This window comes from Rana temporaria, chromosome 4 (genome assembly GCF_905171775.1).
Source record: "Rana temporaria chromosome 4, aRanTem1.1, whole genome shotgun sequence".
Classification (NCBI taxonomy): Eukaryota; Metazoa; Chordata; class Amphibia; order Anura; family Ranidae; genus Rana; species Rana temporaria.
This window is the reverse complement of record NC_053492.1, coordinates 355,864,835-355,885,546: the sequence shown is the minus strand read 5'-3', so window position 1 is coordinate 355,885,546 and position 20,712 is coordinate 355,864,835. Positions and strand designations below refer to the sequence as shown.

At 42.3% G+C, this 20,712-nt stretch overlaps 1 protein-coding gene across 1 annotated transcript in view; it reads left to right on the top strand.

Annotated features, from left to right (window-relative positions):
• The window catches only part of IYD (iodotyrosine deiodinase), a 46,879-nt gene extending 30,216 nt beyond the window's left edge, over positions 1–16,663 (top strand). Inside the window, exons 2-5 of the mRNA XM_040350858.1 lie at positions 3,718–3,906; positions 5,143–5,302; positions 10,024–10,180; positions 16,400–16,663. Coding sequence (XP_040206792.1) covers positions 3,718–3,906; positions 5,143–5,302; positions 10,024–10,180; positions 16,400–16,582 — 689 coding nt within the window. The 3' untranslated portion in view covers positions 16,583–16,663. The remainder of the gene's footprint in view (positions 1–3,717; positions 3,907–5,142; positions 5,303–10,023; positions 10,181–16,399) is intronic.
• Positions 16,664–20,712: the final 4,049 nt, after the last annotated feature.

Below are 20,712 nucleotides of genomic sequence, written 5' to 3'. Positions count from 1 at the left end.
AGATGGGGGGGGGGAGTGATGCGACTGGTGGGGAAGGACACTGCAATGGGGGTGACCCTGCCCATAGCCGTGTCCTCTGCCCCCTTCACATCATCCACACACAGTGGTGTCTTCTGTCCCCCCTTTCCCTCTACCAGTAACCCCTCTCTTCCCTTTTGCTTTTAGACCAAAAAGTTACATTTTGGTCTCATCTGACCAAAACACCTTCTTCCACATGTTTGCTGTGTCCTGCACATAGCTTATCTCAAAATGCAAACAGGACTTCTTATGGCTTTCTTTTTGCCACTCTTCCATAAAAGCCATGTTTGTGGAGAGCACATCCAATAGTTGTTCTGTGGACAGATTCTCCCACCTGAACTGTGGGTCCCTGCAGTTCCTCCAGAGTTACCATGGTCCTCTTGGCTGCTTCTTCGATTAATGCTCTCCTTGCCCAAGCTGTCAGTTTAGGTGGACAGCCATGTCTTGGTAGGTTTACAGGGGGCTGAATACAAATGCACACCACACTTTTCACATATTTATTGGTAAAAATTGCACCTCAGCAGACAGTATCCAATCTCCCTACCAGTATTCCCGCACCTACTAGTACAGGGCAAGTTCCTGCACCCGAACATACGTAAGCTGGAACTTCGGGCTTGGCTGTTGAAAGGGGAAGGCTGGAGAGCTTAGGATGCTCCTCTGGAGTCATTGCCACCTTACTGAAGGTCAGAAAACTCACTATTAATAGGGTCTATGCCAAGATCTAGGACAGATTCACACTCTTACTGGCTGAAAGAAGCCTGGATCCTGCACACCCACCTCTATCGGCAATATTGGACTTCCTTCAATCGGGCCTAGATATGGGCCTTAGCCTCAGCTCATTAAAGGTGCAAACATCTGAAATCTCTGCAATAACAAAGTTCAGATGGGCTGAGGAGCCCCGTTAGTCAAACAATTCCTATTCCCTTTTCTCTTACCGAGGAGTGTTCTCTTTGGGACATAACGTACATGTAGATTGAATGGAAACAACTGCGCTGTTTCAAATGTTGGGGTCTGGATTAATAAGCAGCAATTAATATGTAAACAACAAAGGAAATTATGGAAAAAGGAGTAATTGCGCTAAACCAAAGTGTTATTCCGATTAAAGAAACACATGTAAGGGGCATAAAGCCCAGTGTAACTGTCGTTCCTTAATAAAAATTAATAGCAAACAACAATAAATAGATTAATACATATCAAAGTGCAGTGATACATGTTCAACCAACTTGAAGCCAAACCAGCAAGTGAACAAATTAATGAATAAACACCCTATCCATCTAATGTGAAGTGAATCAAATTAAGAAAAAAGATGAATTGATCATAAAAAATAAAAATAAAAAATACATAAATGAATGTTATAAGATTCAAAAATAGTCCATAAATATATAATATCCCAGTGAGTCTGTAGATAAGCTTCAAATAAAAACACCCGTGCACAATCCAACTGATGTGATCCCAACAACCGCATGTGAATCCACCACCGTTATTCAGAAATCTGCTTACCAGATACAAAGGTCCAAATGGACCGAACCCAGCATATAACTCCAATAGGAAACTGGATAGTGATGTGTCCACGATATAGTATAACTTCACATATAGACTCAAATGGCATCGATCATATGAAAAAGAGAAGTGCTTCACATAGCAAAAAAACAGGGGTATTTTTATTAAAACAACCACGCAGGTAAACAACTCACATTTCTGAAGATAATAAAAAGCTTCAAGTCTGTAGCGCCGGCCGGACGCTGGCAGGAAAAAAAAAACACTCGTGTAGAGAATTACAGCAATGAGGGGGATGACGTCAGCTCCGCCTGACGCATTTCGTGATAGGTCACTTTGTCTCGGGGCATAACGTACATGGCAGTTTTCTTGACAGCAATTACCTCTGGAAGGAGAGTGTCAGAGCTTATAGCCCTGGGAGCATCAGAGCAGCATATACGATTCTTCCCAGACAGAGTTGAACTAAGGCTGGTTGACCACTTTATGCTCAATGTAGTGATCGGATAAATGGAAGTACTAAGTATCTCTGCTAAATCAAAATACATGTTTTGATAATCATAACTAAATGTTTGATAAATAAATGGCTATTCCATTTACCCGATCAGTAGCAAAGCCCTTCCACCTAGCTGGTATTTGGGCTTTGTTTAACTTCCCAGAAGAGCACTCAGAAATCTGCATGAGTTAGATGTCTCCAGGACGTTAAAGGAGATAGCGGGGGAAGGAGGCCACTGCAAGAACTTCGGCAGGATGGATTGTCAAACTCATACGCAGAGCGGACCGAGCAAGGGGTTGCAACCTTCCTGCAGTTGTGACTGCACACTCCACCAGGGTGGTGGCAGCCTTATGGGCAGCTCTCTCCAATGTGTCTGTGAAAACAATCTGTACGGCGGCATCTTGGTCCTCTCAGAACACTTTCTTAACCTCCCTGGCGGTATGATTCTTTCTGGTTTTAGGTGCTGAAAGCGGTACCATTATTTTGCATGGAAATTTGGTGTTTTACATTGTAGGCCTGTAATTCTTAGGAATAACTCACTTAAATCTGTCCAAACAAGAGTCTAGTAGACATCTCGGGTATAATAAAGTTTGAAAAACAAAATCATTTATTATAATATAATAAATAACTATAAATAATTATAACAAATAATAATATAATTATAATAAAAATTATTCAATAATGTAATCAAATAAAAAACACTGAAATTTGCTCAGTTGCAGAATTGTCGCTGTCATTACTTTTATTTTTTTATTATAATTTATTATGGCTGTTTTCTAGCTGCTCTAAAACCACTTTTGACATGAAGGGACACTTTTTGGTTGCTATGGACAATCTATAGTTTTCAGGCAGAAAGAACAGTTTTTATTATACAAAAGTACATGTAGGGCACTGGGCAGACCACTAGGGACAAGGGGTGTATGTATTTTTTACATACAGTACTGTAATCTGTAAGATTACAGTATACTGTATGTAAGGTGTTTGTTTACCTTTTTGAATTTAGTGCTGTTCTCTGCCCCCGTGCGTCGTAACGTTGCAGGGAATGGAGATCGGCGGCACACAGGCACTGTGTGAATCGAGCGAGGACGCCGCTCGCTCACACAGCGGGGAGGCATCGCATGATCCAGGGACAAGGTAAGTAAACCCTGCCTGTGGCTGCTGCTAGGCGATCCCGAGTCTGGCTCGGGGTTACCGCTTTTGGTACTGAAATCTTACCCCGAGCCAGACTTGGGAATACCGCTGGGGGGGTTAAGACATTATAGAACCAACCCAGGCGCCTTGTCGTCTGTAGATTTCAGTAGAAGGACTATCTAGCCTTCTGTTAGGATTTAAGAAATACATTTTGTTTTTGTCAAACAGTACCCACCCTGTCAGCTAGTTATTTATCACTAGTATGCTGCCATAGTGGCATCAGGAAAATTGAAAATTGTATCAAATATTTACCGTAATTTTCCTTTCCTGACGCCAAACCATGCCAGCATATGACCCCACCCATGTCCTTTCCGGTATGTGGCTTGTTGCGAAGAATGGGGGGAGGGGCATCAAACAACTCCTTTTTTTTATGCTATTCACTGGTCCTGAGGGAGTGATCAAGAGGCGGAGCTCTATCACTACTATGTTGCCATGGTTTGGCATCTGGAAAGGAAAATTCCGGTAAGTATTTGATACAGTTTTCCATTTTAATGTTTTTCGTTTTTTTTTTCTACAAGGGAAAGATGAAGGCATGGATGAAGAAGACATCTCGCATGTTCCCTTTAGCCCACTGCGTTATGATCCACAGGATATGGTGAAGAGGTCAAAAGAATTTTATGAAACGCTTAACCAAAGGAGATCTGTGAGGTTTATCAGCAATGAAACTGTTCCAAGAGAAGTCATTGACAACATCATCAGAGCAGCAGGTTATTTTACTGTCATTTTCCCAAGCAAATTTTGTAGGCCTCATTCACACTGGCACTATTGTGTTTATCTTTTCTAAATACAGGAGAAGTGATCTGGGAAGTATAAAAAAACTGTGCTTCCAGGATCTAATTACAAACTCAATGGGGTGGATTCAGGTAGGGGCGCGCACTACTACGGAGGCGCAGCGTACCGTTTTTACGCTACGCCTCCGTAAATTACCTGCGCTACGCTTCATTCACGAAGCAGTAGCTCCGTAATTTGCGTGTGCGCTCCGGAAAACTGCCCGGCGTAAGCGCGCGTAATTTAAATGATAACGCAGGGGGCGTGGATCATTTAAATTAGAAGCGTTCCCGCGCCGAACGTAGTGCGCATGCTCCGTCGGGAAACTTTCCCGACGTGCATTGCGGTAAATGACGTTGCAAGGACGTCATTTGCTTCAACGTGAACGTAAATAGCGTTCAGCGCCATTCACGATTCACTTACGCAAACAACGTAATTTTTAAAAATCGCGACGCGGGAACGATGGGTATACTTAGCATTGGCTGCCCCTGCTAGAACCCGACGAACGCAAACGACGTAAAATGCGAACGCAGGGCGCGCGTACGGTTGTGAATCGGCGTGAGTATGCAATTTGCATACTCTACGCTGACCACTAGGGGAACGCCACCTAGCAGCCATCGTAAGAATGCAGCCTACGATATGACTGGCATAAGAGCCTTATGCCAGTCATATCTTAGGCTGCAGTCGGCGTATCGACCTTTCTGAATCAGGAGCAGTCGATACGCCGGCGCAACTAAGCAATTGCGCTGCGTATCTATGGATACGCAGACGCAATTGCTTACTGAATCTACCCCAATGCTCCTAAATGAATGTAAATGTGTAGCTAAATATAAATATATTTTGTTTTCTTGGGTGTGAATGATTCCCAGTTACTGGTATATATTAAACCTTTTTCTTTTTAAACTAAAATAACAAGCGTTATACTTACTTGCTATACTTAACCCGCTGGCGCTCCACGCCCCTCCTCTTTGGCGAGTGCCCCCAGGGAAAGCCACTTTCCCTGGGGGCACCTATGCATGCTCGTTCCCGAGCCACTCGGTCTGCGTTTTGGGGGGGGGGCTGGAGGCTTCTGCATCACCTCTTTAGCACCATTTTAATGCACTTTGGCATTGTCATCCTGTTCTCTAACAAATACCTGAATTGACTCCTCCCCCTATGTACTATATGATTTTCAGGAACGTCTCCAAGTGGGGCTCACACTGAACCCTGGACATTTGTTGTTGTCCAAGATCCAGAGGTAAAGCACAGGATTCGAGAAATAATTGAAGAAGAGGAAGAGATAAACTACAGAAAAAGAATGGGGGACAAATGGGTTACTGATCTGAAAAGATTAAGGTAAACATTGTAAAGAATTGATAAACATATTTTCATGAACAGTATATATACGCTAAAATCTTAAAATTAAATTAAAATATATAAGAGCAGTATACTGGAAACATTTGATTTTAAAGATAGAAATCATCATGTAGTATCTTGAATTGATTGCCTTAATATATTACAAATACACACATATGCATGCATGTAGATGAAGATCATTTTAACTACTTCAGTTCTCAAACTTAAAGCAAAGCTTCACCCAAAAGGGGAAGCTCAGCATATCTGCCTCCTCCCCCCTCTGCTGCCAAATTTAGCACCTTTTGGGGTGGAGCGGGTACCCGGTTTTGACACCGCGGCAAACTTCCCCCGAAGCCGGCCCATTTAGAGAGTGCAGCGCACTTTGCGCAAGCACAGTAGGCTTGATGTTGGTTTCCCTTTGATGTCAGTGGCAGCACCCGATAGCCGACTGAAAAATCTGCTCGGGTGAAGACACCGCTGGATTCCTGGACAGATAAGTGTCCTAATATTAAAAGTCAGCAGCTACAGTATGTGTAGCTGTTGACTTTTATTTTGTTCTGCAGAAGCCTGAAGCGTCTCTTTAAAAAATGTAAGTGTCATTAACCCAGATTTTGAAAAACTCTCATTACATGCTATAGAACTGAGTGTGCATACTTGCAAAAAGGTACTAAGGCTTTTGTTTTGTGTAGAATGAAATATACCTGGTTGATCCTGCCTTTAGCTGTCTCTTGTATCTCCTCTGTGTCCCTTCTTTAGCCTCAGATTGTGTAGAACACCTGGTGTCCTCTACGGAGCATGCTTAATATCAGTTCCTTTATAAGCTCTTAATTTCCTCCTTTATCTGTAGAGTCACACATGTGGGCGTATACACAATGGTAAATGAAACTCCCCCCTCCTCCATGTCCTCCTATTGATGAACACTATGGGGGTAGGATATAGTACCCTGATTGATTGCATTCACTAGGAAACTCACAAAAAGCTTAGTTTTAATATAAATATCTATTGCGAATACCTGTAAAGTAAAAAAGAGAGCCTTAGGCCCCATACTCACGACCAAACATGTCTGCTGAAACTGGCCCGCAGGCCAGTTTCAGCAGACATGTTTGGTCGTGTGTGGGCGCGAGCGGGCCGAATTCCAGCAAACATTTGCCCGCCGGGCCTTTTCCCAGCAGACAAATATTCGTGGACTTGTTTAAAAACAGCCTGCTGGAATTCAGCCCGCTCGGACATGTACGGTCGTCAGTACAGACCTACCGTACATGTCCAGGCGCCCGCCGTCCCTCGCATGCGTCGAATGACTTCGACGCATGCGTGGAAGCATTTTAAAGGCGGGCCGCCCACGTCGCCGCGTCATTGTCGCGGCGACACCGCGTCATCGACGCGGCGACACCGCGGACACGCCCCGCGTATTGTTTACGCGCGGACTTCTGTACGATGGTGTGTACAACCATCGTACAGAAGCCCTCTGGCAGACATGTATGGTGGAAACGGTCCGACGGACCGCTTTCACCATACATGTTTGCTCGTGAGTACCCGGCCTTAGATGCAGGTGCCGTCTGAATAAAATGATTGCTAGCGTCTGCCATCTCTGACTCTGCCTACACCATATTAACGCACAAAAATACATTTGATATTCAATAAAGATTTATTGGGAGCTATAAAACAGTTATTTGATATGTATAATCTAATTTGAATTGCTCTTCCGAAATTGTTTTTTATTTAGTCATGTGATTGGCACAGCACCAATCAGGGCATGTCAGACAAAGGCTGTAGGGAGCATACATCAGCAGACTAATAGAGGCCCCTTCCAAAGATCTTTCCCTGCAAATGCCAAAGAACAGGAAAGGGTTTGTGTGACCACACAACAGCGTTGCAGCAATAGGGTACTTACAAGATTAAAAAATAAATAAATACAGTGGCATGCTATATATGATTTATGTGAATAAATTATGAGAATTAGCATTAAGACAAACAAGGCTTTTGTTTGGTGATACTGACTTGCAAAAATGCTTTTGTTTTTTTATGAAAAACCATAAACAAAATAAATAACAAAATGACACACTTTCACTTAGTTAAAAAAAAAAAACAAAAAAAAAAATTATATATATATATATATCTTATTTTATATTTCGTTCTGTAAAATTATGCTAAAATATTGATTCTGGTACAATGCATTGAAAAGTTAAATAAAAACGTTACTTTTTTTTTTGTTAATTTTTCACTTTTTTTAGTGTGATAAAATTAACTAACAAAACAAATTAAGACAAAGTTTAAACAGTAATACTGTAGTTAAGAGATAGAAACAAAAAATAAATAAAAAATAAATCACCAGGAGAAAAACTGCTTTGGGGGGGGGGGAAAGAGGAGGGAGTAAGTTAGGGCTGATTAAGGTAAAAGATATGGGCTAATAGGGGGGTAAATAGGATCATGTTGTATTTAACAAAAAATGCTCTAACTGACAACATATACAGATCAAAACTCATTCCTTTGATCTGCAGATGAATGAAAAAGTGAAAATAGAAATTAAAAATGATATTTCGAATCTGTCTACGTTGTGTTTTTAGTGCTTGTAAACATTGTTAGTTTTTTAGCTAAAGGCAAATATATTGCCCCCTCTCCCCAGCGCTCTTCGCGATAAAGCCAGTGGCAGAGGCTACTAGGACATCTTTAAATATTCAAGGACTTTGAGTGGGGGGTTGGAAGAGAGGGTAGCTCTGTATGCCGATGATATGCTACTGTTTCACAGATATGCAGGTACATCTTTGGAGGGAGCCTTAGAATTATTGAATACCTTTTCATCTTTCACAGGGCTTAAAGTAAACTGGGGAAAGTCCTTATTATTCCCTATTGATCAGGTTGCACAGGACACCAGTGCCCCAAATATACCATTGAAATGGGTGAAGGAATCTAAATACTTGGGCATAATAATATCTAGTCAAGTTGAGGATTTCCGGGGCACTGAATTTAGACCCGGGGATACAGGAACTTGCGAAGAAATTAAAGATATGGATAACGTTACCACTGGCCTTGTTAGGACGCATAAATCTGTAAAAGATGAAGATTCTTCCTAAGTTCCTGTATATTTTTAGGAATTCCCCACAATGGTTGCCTAAAAGTTTTTTTGTACAATTACATTTATATGGGCAAATAAATCAGTTAGAATTAAATTAAGTACACTTATGAGACCGGCAGAACAGGGGGGGTTGGATTTTCCAGATTTTCATAAGTATTATTTCGCTACACAGCTGGTAACGGTGGGAAAATGGCTGAACCCTGACGGGTTTGACTCCGCTACTACTGTATGTTAGAAGCAGCAGTGGTCCAATCGGTAGAGGCATTGCAGGGACTGATATATAGGGGGCTAAAATCAAGACGAGCAGTGACTCCTGCAATGAGAACAACAGTTAAAATATGGAAAGTGGTTATGGCAAATGAGGGATACTCGGAAACAAATTTATCCCCAAATACCCCACTATGGAGAAATCCTAATTTTCCGCACCTTGATTCTATTCAGGACCCAGGTGCTTGGACTAAATATGGAGTAAAAAAGCTTCCTCAAATAATACAGGGCGAAAGATTTTCCTCATTTATAGAGATGAGGGATCTTTGGAACATTCCGGAGAGTTATTTTTTCAGATATAGGCAACTTATCCATGCGTTATGTGCTCAGTTTCCTGGGGGAACTCTGCAGATAATGGAAGTAGGTTTGGAACAAATGATAAAAAGTGGAAAAGGGTCAACCTCAACTTTGTATAAGTATCTATTGAAAGATACACTATCAGACACAAGTAAATTAAGTGAACAATGGAGAAGGGATGTTCCAAATTTGGGGGAGGAGAATTGGGAGGAAGTATGGCGGTCTCCATTTCAGATATTGGTATCACTTCGAGACAAATTAATACAATTTAAAATAATATATAGGAGTCATTAACGCCATATAAGCTATACAAGATCTCTTCATCAAACCCTCAGAACTGCTGGAGATGTGCAGATATTCCAGGAGATTTTATGCACATATTTTGGTTATGTCCAAAGATAGTGGCATTCTGGAGGGAAGTCCTGAGAATAATTGCTATAGTAACATCAATAACCTTGGAACAGAGGGCAGAGATCTGCCTACTGGGACTGGTAGGAAAGGAGATCGACCCGATAGGAAGAAGAATACAGGTGGGTCTTCTATTGTTTTATGCCAGGAAAACTATAGTTTTTAACTGGAGAAAGGTAGAAGCCCCTTCGGTAGCACACTGGAAAAATCTGGTAAATGACAATCTGCCACTTTACAGGGAGACGTACTACAATAGAGGACATGGAGAGTCTGAGATACGAGAGGGTAAGGACAAGTTGGATAGAAAATCCTATGGCAGCATCAAGATAGGGCATGAGGGGGTCAAACATACCAAAAAAAATAAAAAGGGGGAAGGAAGTGAATGTAAAGCTAATTGTGTTAGATGAATTGAATGTTAGTAGAATTGTTTGGAGGTTCAAGGAAGAGAGATAGAAGGTTATTGTAAAGGTGAAATGTGCATGTATATGTATGTTTCCTTGTAATATGAAATGTGTATGTATGTTTTCTTATTTTTTTTCCTTTATATTATGTATGTATTTTGTATGGCAAATGGAAAATGAATAAAGAGATTTTTAAAAAAAAAAGGCAAATATATTCATACAAGCTAATGTATACACCGTATATTGCTGTATTAATATTTTTTTTTCTATTTTAGAACAAACTGGGTAAAAGAATATCTAGACACAGCTCCCTATTTGATCTTAATCTTTAAACAAGTATATGGAATACTTTCTAGTGACAGAAAGAAGACTCATTATTACAATGAGATCAGTGTGTCAATTGCTTGTGGAATACTCCTGGCAGCCATTCAGGTAGAGTATATAACCCCATATAACTCAAGTGTGAAATAACTATATTTCAGGTTAAAATGTACATATTGAATAGCATTAAAGGGGTTGTAAAGCTTCCGGCCCCCCCCCCAAGCCCTCATTTTACTTACCTGAGCCCCGAATCTTCATGTCTGATTGGCTCCTCATTGGATAGATTGATAGCAGAGCAGTCATTGGCTCCCGCTGCTGTTAATCAAATCATGTGACGTGGCCGCCGCTTGCGGGGCACGCCCCCAAGCTAACCCCCTCGGGAGAGAGCTTCCCAGAGGGGGTTAGCTCTTGTGGGGAGGAGCCGAGACAGCCACCGTGGGACCCATGAAGAGGACATTCAGGGCCATTCTGTGAAAAACGAACTGCACATTGGAGGTAAGTATGACATGATTGTTATTAAGACGTCATTTTTTATTCTGGTATCCTCTACAAATAAGACTGTCAAGAAGATGTAAATTATCATCTGGTAATCCCAAATGTATTGAGACACTTGCAAAAGTTTTCACTGCCAAAACACAACAGCTGGAGCTGATAGCTGAGCTATCCTCTATCTGTGTTGCCCAGGCTGGCTGGCCCTGTTGTAGCTGGAGGAAGGGGATAAAGCATAATCTGCCCTTCACTCCTCCCTTATCCTTCAACCTCTAGTAGTCCTCTTTCACTGAAGGTGTAGGTCCTGTGCAGACCAAGAGCAGTAACCTTGTCATCTCTGCTCTGAGTCAGCTAATAGAAAGCAAGGAGATTAGAGTGCAGAGGTAGCCACTAAATCGTAGGAAGCTGGCTGTTGTGGCATGTGAGAGAAGGGAAGGAGATGGTGGATGGTTCAGAGTCAGCATGAACAGTGGAAAATACTAACTGCGCAACAACCTTCAAACTTATATGTGCAAAAAGTGCAACCAATATTGAATCACAGATATTAATGTAGGGCCAGATCCTCAAAAGAGATACGGCGGAGTAACTGCTGTTACTCCGTCGTATCCCTGGTCCTAACTATGAAACTGATCCACAGACTCAGTTTCCCATAGTTAGGACGAAGATCCGACATGTGTAATTGAATTACACTGTCGGATCTTAAGGATGCAATTCTAGGCCGGCCGCTAGGTGGCGAGGCCATTGCGGCCGGCGTAGAATATGCAAATGACCAGTTACGGCGATCCACGAACGCTCCGACGGGCCCGTCGTTCTAAATCTACGTCGTTTACGCTGAGTTCCGCCGCGTAAAACTAGGACTAAGCCCTAGTTGTCTTAAGCCATGTTAAGTATGGCCGTCGTTCCCGCGTCGAATTTTAAATTCTACGTCGTTTGCGTAAGACGTCCGTGAATGGCGCTGGACGCCATTTACGTTAACGTCTAAGCAAATGACGTCGGAGCGACGTCAGTTAGCGCAATGCACGTCGGGTAATTTACCCGACGGAGCATGCGCAGTACGTCCGGCGCGGGAGCGCGCCTAATTTAAATGGGACTCGCCCATTTGAATAGGAACGCCTTGCGCCGGACGGATTTAAGTTACAGCGCCGCAAAATTCCAGGTAAGTGCTTTGTGGATCGGCACCTAACTTGGGAATTTTGCGGCGGAGTAACTTAAATCCGAAAAGTTACGTTGCGCCGCGGCTTTGTGGATAACCCCCTAAGTGCTCAATCTGTGAAAATGCAACAAATTTCCTCTGCATAAAAAATCCCAGTGAGGTGCTCTTCAAAAGTGGAGGAGAACTATGAAACACACCTGTTCATTTGTTGTTGGTATTTAGAAGTTAGCAGGCTGGTGAGCTTAGATTGCACTTATTTGGTGGTGTTGGGAAATACAGCAGAAGCATGGCTTGCTGATTCAGCCTAGAATACTCTGGGCTCAGAACACATTGGCAAAAAATGACTGTTTGAAGAACACCTCCAGGGCCGGCCTTTGGGGTGTGCGAGCTGTGCGGCCGCACAGGGCGCCATGGGCAACAGGGGCACCGTGCAGCCATCACAGCTCGCAGAATGTGAGTCACAGTTAGTTACTCACAGGGCTGGACTGGCCTACCAGGAAAGCGGGAAATATCCCGGTAGGCTGGCTGTCCTGGGGCTGCTGTGAACAGGACTCGGGGGTGGCTGAGGAAATTAATTCTAGCAGCGGAGCGGAGGGCTGGAGGAGCACGTGACTATTGTGCGGCAGGCACTGGCAGATCTGTGCTGTGGTGTGGAGGAGGATAATGCAGGTGGGAGGGAGCATGGATGGACACTTACTGTGTGTTCTCTGGCCAGTAGACTGGAACCCACAGCCACTAGCGCTGCTTAGAGGAGTACAAGGGAGGACCTGCTCCTCCTCTGGTCCATCCACAGCCAATCAGCAGGCAGCGTAGCTCTTTCCCGCTCACATTTGACTGTAAGTGCTGGAGTGAGGCTAAATGGGGGACGCCAGCAGGGAGATGCAGGAAAGGTATGATGACAACAATCCACGTTCTGCAGCCTCAGGACACACAAATCTGGCTGAATGGAAAAAGACAGGATCATCAGGAGAACAGTAACATGTTGCTGGCCGGCTGCAGTGTCTTTCAGATATATGTGATCAGGCAGTGTGCAGGTTACCAATCAGCTTCCCCCACCTCTTGTCTCCCTGGTTACTTTTTTTTATCTGCCCAGCCTGACCTGCACATTGTCTGATCACACTGATAAGATCTCTGGAAGAAGCTGCAGAAGAATTCTATGAGAACATGGCATATTGCTGTTAACCATTTCAGCTTATAATCGGCTATTTAGGCAGAGCTCTGTGTGTGCTGCACAGATTGTTTGATAGGAGTTTTTTTTGTTAGAAAATGTACTACTGGATCAGGCTAAAAGCTTAACAGACCAATTAACTGGCTACTGCCCTCCACTAATCTTGAGCAGTTCAGTTTTTGCAAGAACATTTGTATTTTAGAAATTGGATGTGATTATTTCTTCTGTCACTTGGTTGTACTTTCAAAGGAAAAAGACTGACTTGATCCTGCAGAGATGGTTTAAATAGAGTGGAACAACCCTGCAATACTATATACCTGTACACTGAGTTCAGCTTTAAATGCAGACTCTGACCATCTCCTGAATCAATCATGTCTGCAGTCTCTGACCATCTCCTGTAGTATGGCTGCAGTCTCTGACCATCTCCTGTCCTATATTTGCAATCTCTGACATCTCTTGTAATATATATCTGCAGTCTCTGACCATCTCCTGTAATATATATGTGCAGTCTCTGACCATCTCCTTGTTACAATTTTTTTTTACTCTTTGTGTATGTTTAGGTGTATTACAACATAACTAATGTATTCACAAGCCCAGTAAAAGCTGACTGAATCAGCCACTAAAAGTTCAAAATCAGTTTCTGATGGAAAATAAGTTAGAAATATATCACAATCAGTCTACTGGGTTTCTGCACCCTATATTATTATTTAACTACAAAATATCCATATAATCAGTATTTTTTATATACAGTAGCTGTCTAGTTAAAGAGAGAGCAGCAAAATTAGTTATTCTCTTACTAAGATCCCATAGATTTGGCTTCATCCTTTATGTTCCAAATTACGGGCATTCCCTATACATGTGTCAAAAGTATAAAGCCGCTTTAGGTGTTTGATCAAAATAAGTTATTCTAGGCATGGAAATCTTTGTTCACAAAAAGATGATTACATTTACAATTGCATTTTATGGCTAAACACCTCTTCTTTTTGGAGCCACACTTTATCTAATTGCATAGATTATAATTTGTCACTCATAATTAATATTACCTTCTTTGTTTTAGCATGCAGGTTTAGTGAGCGAGGGGTGAAAATGGGGGATTAGCTCGCACAGGGCGCCTGAACACCTAAGGCCGGCCCTGAACACCTCAATGGGATTTACTATATATGCAATGGACATTTGCATTTTCACAGATTATTATTATTATTATTATTATTATAATACAGGATTTATATAGTGCCAACAGTTTGCGCAGCGCTTTACAACATGGGGGCAGACAGTACAGTTACAATATAATTCAATACAGGAGGCATCAGAGGGCCCTGCACATTAGAGATTATAATCTAGAAGGGAGGGTCCAGTGTAGCTGTGGGGGATGATCAGATGGAGAAAATGAAAATACAGTTGTTAGGTGTGGGTAGTATAGGCTTTTCTGAAGAGGAGGTTTTTCAGGTATTGTCTAAAAGCTATAGAGCAGGAGATAATCAGACATATAGGGGTAAAGAGTTTGATAGGATTGGAAAGGCTCTGGAAAAGTCCTGGAGGTGAGCATAGGGGGAGGTCATGAGATAGCTAGAGAGCAGAAGGTCTTGAAGTCTTAAATTGCCTGGGGGCCCACATTTATTTTTCAATTCAAGAGTTTACTACCACTTTAACACCTACACACCTGCAATCTGAATTACATTGGTCAGCGTGGTTTCTTGCATAGTGAATTATAAGCGCCCCTCAGGCTTGGAGAACTGTGACCCAATGAAATGTACAGAATTACATGACCATGGTTCCGTACCCAAAGACTACTGGTGTTGGATGGAAGAGGAAGCCGCGGATAGTGCTGGAATATGGACAGGGTAAGTATAACTTGGCAATCTTTTTTTTTTTTTAAACATGGGGGAAGGGGAACACATCACAAGAATGCTCTCAACCTCTTAAGTTCTCATGTTTGTGAAGTTCCAGGTTGAGAACACCCTTGTGCTCACTGAAATGTACAACTTGAAATCGTGTAATATAAATGTTGTAAGAGATTCCAATTGTTTATTCATGAGTGACTGATGGTTTAACCTAATGTGAACCTTGTCCAAAGCTTCACTATGCATCTGCTCTAGTCCAAGAACATTTGCAGAACATGCACTATAAGGTTAGGTGTAATGCCCCATTGCAGTAGGTTACATTGCACAGTTATAATTGCTTACCAGTGGCACTTTCTTTGAACCCCTCTCTTCTTATTAATGTGCAGTTATTAAGTATAAAGTTATTGGACACTATCTGGTACAACTATATGAACTAATACAGTGGATTGTCTAACTATTACAACATAACTAATGTATTCACAAGGAGTAAAAGCCCAGTAAAAGCTGACTGAATCAGCCACTAAAAGTTCAAAATACATTTTTCTGCTGTAAAATAAGTTAGAAATATATCACAATTAGTCTACTAATCAGTATTTTTTATATACAGTGCCCGGATTTAGAAAGAATTTACGTCGGCGTATCTATTGATACGCCGCGTAAATTCTAGCATGCGCCAGCGTATCTTCTTTCTGTATTCAGAAAGCAAGATATGCCGAAATTTGGCTAAGATACGACTGACGTAAGTCTCTTACGCCGTCGTATCTTAGTTGCATATTTACGCTGGCCGCTAGGTGGCGCTTCCGGAGATTTACGCATAGAATATGCAAATTAGGTAAATACGCCGATTCAGAAACGTACGTCTGCTCGGCGCATTTTTTCACGTAGTTTACGTAAGGCTTTTTCCGGCGTAAAGTTACCCCTGCTATATGAGGCATATCCTATGTTAAGTATGGACGTCGGGCCAGCGTCAAATTTTCCGTCGATTACGTCGTTTGCGTAAGTCGTTCGCGAATAGGGCTGTATGTAAGTTACGTTCAGGTCGAAAGCATTGACTATTTGCGGCGTAATTTGAAGCATGCGCACTGGGATACATTCACGGACGGCGCATGCGCAGCTAGTCAAATACGTCATCTACGTGGGGTCAGCCTTCATTACCATACAACACGCCCACTGCATGGATAATTTGAATTCCGTGGGCTTACGCCGGACCACATACGCTACGCCGCCTTAACTTAGGGCGCAGGTTCTTTCTGAATACAGAACCTGCCTCACTAAGTTACGGCGGCGTAGCGTATCTGAGATACGCTACGCCCGCACAAATTTACGCCGGGCTTTTTGAATCCAGCCCAGTAGCTGTCTAGTTAAAGAGAGAGCAGCAACATGAGTTATTCTCTTACTAAGATCCCATAGATTTGGCTTCATCCTTTATGTTCCAAATTACGGGCATTCCCTATACATGTGTGAAAAGTATAAAGCCGCTTTGGGTGTTTGATCAAAATAAGTTATTCTAGGCATGAAAATCTTTGTTAACAGAAAGATGATTACATTTACAATTGCATTTTCTTCAGCAATGCTTCACATTTTATGGCTAAACAGCTCTTCTTTTTGGAGCCACACTTTATCTAATTGCATAGATTATAATGTGTCACTCATAATTAATATTACCTTCTTTGTTTTAGCATGCAGGTTTAGTGACTGTAACTACTACTCCTTTGAACTGTGGTCCTCGACTCAGGGTACTACTTGAACGCCCGGTAAACGAAAAACTCCTCATGCTTCTACCTGTCGGCTATCCAAGCAAGGATGCCACTGTGCCAGATTTAAAGCGGAAGCCTTTGGAAGATATTATGGTGGTCATTTAGATAATGAACCCATCCAGACTTGCCATGAAGGCATGAAGTCCAGATTCATTTTACAATTAATAAATAAATACATCATTCATAGTCCAGACTAATATTATTTATTTATTTTTATAATCAAGGTCCAGTTACAAAGTAAGCAGTTAAACATGTCATATATTTATGCCTGGGATTTTTTTTTTTTTTTAACTATTCCTGCTGTAAGGCTGCTTTCACACTAGCAATCCTGACAACTAAGTCCTAGGGGGACCAGAAAAAAAAGCATCATCCAAGCTACCTGGTTTTGCTGTTTTTGAAATATGCAAAGACCCCCTTTAAAACCCCTGAACACTGGGACACTATAAATCCTCATCCCTCTAGAAATGAATAGCCTGGTACAAGCACCAATTATCTTACTACTATCTGCCCATGTCAGGATAGAGACCTTACCATCTGACCATTAACTAAGTTCACGCATATCACTAACTAATGTTTTCTGGTCACAGGTCCCAATGATAATGTATACACACCAGGAAATTTCCTTCAAAGTCACAGTAGGTTAAATCATTGTTCAGAACAAGCTCTCCTGTGGGTCATACTACTGTGTGTATGTCATTAACCCCCACATGAAGGACTAAAATATTAGGGAGCATATCCACCCATGAATAGCACTAAAAGTTGGCTGGTGTCCACATCACACATCTTGCATTAAGACACCTCAGTACTACCTAGTTTTGGGGAATTCCTAATTGTCTTCCTTCCTGTCTCACGTGGACCTAGATTGTCCCAAACACAGTTGCTCAGGATCCACATAATTCTTTGCGGTGTCAGTGAACAACAAACAACTCAAACAAACAACCATCGCAGTCTTAGCGTCTAACTATAAACTATTCTCCAGACCACCTCAGGACTTAAACCCAATCCTGCTGCCTCTGTAAAGGCCTCCACCCTGAAAGAATGCACATTTAAAAAAAATATGACTGTTCTCGCCCATGTGTTCTAATCAATGGTAAAAACTGCTCTGATCCATCACTGTGCAAAAAAAAACAAAAAACTGAACTTACCCCCACACCATCGTAATCTGATGCATTCATTGCATTGTGCAAGTTGTTGTTGGATTCACTCCAAACAATTCCTCTATGGAACCCCTTCTAACTGATTACAATAGGGATTTATTTATCAGATTGCACATCTGACCAAGGCAAACCACACATTCCATTCTTGTTCCTACTGACCAGCTTGCCACCCGAAGTATCAACACTAAGGAGAAAACAGCCAAAAAATAGGAAGATCCCACTAGTAATACTGGTCAATTAACCACATTGCAGTTTATACTTCCAAACTGCCCTTCATGGTTGTTAGAACAATTCATGGACTTACATGTTGGTATAGCAACCAACTACTAGACCATAACAAATATACAAATATAAATTAAGCAGTTGCCAAATTTTTACATTAGCTTTTTATCTTTGTTTTTTTTATTTATTGGTAATGGCATTACAGTACTGATTAGCAAAATTTACAGAACAAGATTTATTGTGACTGTAAAAGTCACTTTACAAAGATTATTGTACAGGTTATTGCTCTATATACTGAAGCTAATTCCATTTTTTTGCACACCCGTCACGTACACAGTCACAGTCAAACAGACCAGAGTGGACTCACTGTGCACTTGTGGGGTGATCATGTGGCTCCCCGCAGTTTCCTGACTCCTCAACCATATTTCTGGTTGGCACTAACTGTCAGTACCCAGGCAGAATGGCGTATTAATCTATTATTCATGGGAAGGGTGGTTGGATCTGGCGTGAAATGCTCAAGCAGTGTGGGGCAAATTATATTTTTTTCTACTCTGCACTTAGGTGGGTTAAGTAACCACAAAGGTTGGATTATTAAATGTGCCTACTAAGGAGACTTTAACTATGTCTGCCACTGACCAGGGTCCTTGTTTTAGTTCCTACCAGCGGGACTATTGTGGCCGGCTGGAGGGTACATGTTATCTATGTAGCTGATACCTGCTTGGGTTTGCCAATATTTTTCCACAATCTAGTATCTTATATTTGTCCATATACTATCTACATGCCATAATACTGACTACAAGGAATATGACTGCAGACTGTATACTGTCTACAGGCAGCAATGCTTATTACAAGCCATATACTGTACCTACAGGCCAATAACACTATCTACAGTCCATATACTGTGACTGCAGTTTTTATATTGTCTACAGCCCAAAATACATGTAGCACTACCCCCAAAGGAGCTGCTGGTTTACATTTGAGCTTGCCATTACCTTACTGTTCCATATGCTTGTTTCAGAGGTTGTCCTCGAAGAATTGTCCATAAGAATGTACATACCAACACAAAGTCTCTTTCAAGGGTTTTATTAACAAAGTTCTCCAACAGAGGGGTAGAGGGACAGGGAAAGACTCAGGCACTTTCGGTTTGCGGATCACGGGCACCACCTAGATCCAGAGGATTAACTCAGCTCCAAACTGGATTATAGCAACCACCAGATAGGCCTACTCTCGCCGGCCTAGCAACTGATGCGAAGCTCGACAAAGTCTCTGCCACATACTTGATAGGTGTTGTCAGGCCGTCCCATGATCTTCTGCCACAAGATCATGTAACTGACTGCACACTCGATAGATTTCCAACAAAAGTTACACGACTTACGGCGCTAAGATTCTTTCTGCCGGACCGGTAGCACAATGAGGTAAATCCGCCAAGGTACGTCCATCAATTGAATCCCACTGGTTCAGCTTCCTTCCATAGACAAAGTAGCGAAGGACCATCCCTGGATCAGTAGGCACCAGAAACTCCTGGGTCTTCTCTTAGTTGCTAGGCCTTGGGCCAGCCGGCCCCGAAGCTACAAAACAGCTCAACATCCCTGAGGCTAGGAGGGCCCTCAGGTCAACGACACCCACCGTCAGGGGGAAACTTGTGAAACCCAGCCAAATTGAACAGAACCAACAATTTAGAATAATCATTCTGAGCCAAAACTACTGCTCAGGCAACTATAATTTAACACATAGCGCCCACTTAATGGGAGCAGGGCGCTACATACAGATTTCAGGCCATATAATGTTACTACAGGTATAATACTGTGTGTTTTTATAGTTACTGCAACATTATGGTGGACACATCGGACACTTTTGACACCATTTTGGGACCATTGTCATTTTTACACCGATCAGTGCTAAAAAAATGCACTGATCACTCTAGACTGGCAGTAAAGGGGTTAAGCTGTAGGGGGCGCTGAAGGGGTTAAGTGTGACCTAGGGAGTGCTTCTAACTGTTAGGGGGTGTGGCTTGCCGTGACAGGTCACTGATTGCTGTTCCCTCCTCCCTGAGATTCATTTTTGAAGGTTGGGATGTCTGATATACCCATGTGAATGAGGCCTTATCACATGCTGCAGGAGGTTTGGAATAAAAAGTAAAGACAAAAAATGTATTAGTTACCAACCCCCTAGCACAAATCCCCCTCCCCTTTGCCATATCACATTTTCTAGCACAAACCCCCCCAAGTTCCCAATTCTAGCACAAATCCTCTCCCCCCATCTCACCTCCCCAAATCACCACTCCTAGCACACCTCCCCAAATTCCCCCTCCTAGAGCAATTCTTACCCCCTGTCGCCCCCCAAATTCCCCCTCTCAACACAATTCCCCCCCCAATCACCTTGTGGTGCCCCCCCCATGTCACATGATACCACAGCACGCAGGGCAGCTTTCCCTCCCGACTACCCCTTGTGCCAGCCCAGATTGCATCCTACAAAGGGGAAGATTGATAGAAAATAACTGCAAATATTAAAATGACCACAGAGTGATAGTATTACAATAGCTCAAAAGCATAGAAAAACAGTATACATGTAATTAATGTATATTGCCATCACAACTGCTGAAAGCAGTACAGAAATTGCAGTTGTTGTAACTAACAGCCATTCTGAACTTTAGCACCAAAACAGCCTATTGGATATGGATATTGAACCCAACCTTCATAGATCACAATAGTGTTTGTAGCGCCCCCTTGCTTTCAGCATGGGAACTACGCCTAAATTTAGTGGGAAGGGAGAGTTACTTTGCTCCCTTCCAGTGTTTGTTTAAATTTGGGACCTCTGTCGTTCTGGAAATGTCCACTGGGTCAGTCTGCGGTCAGG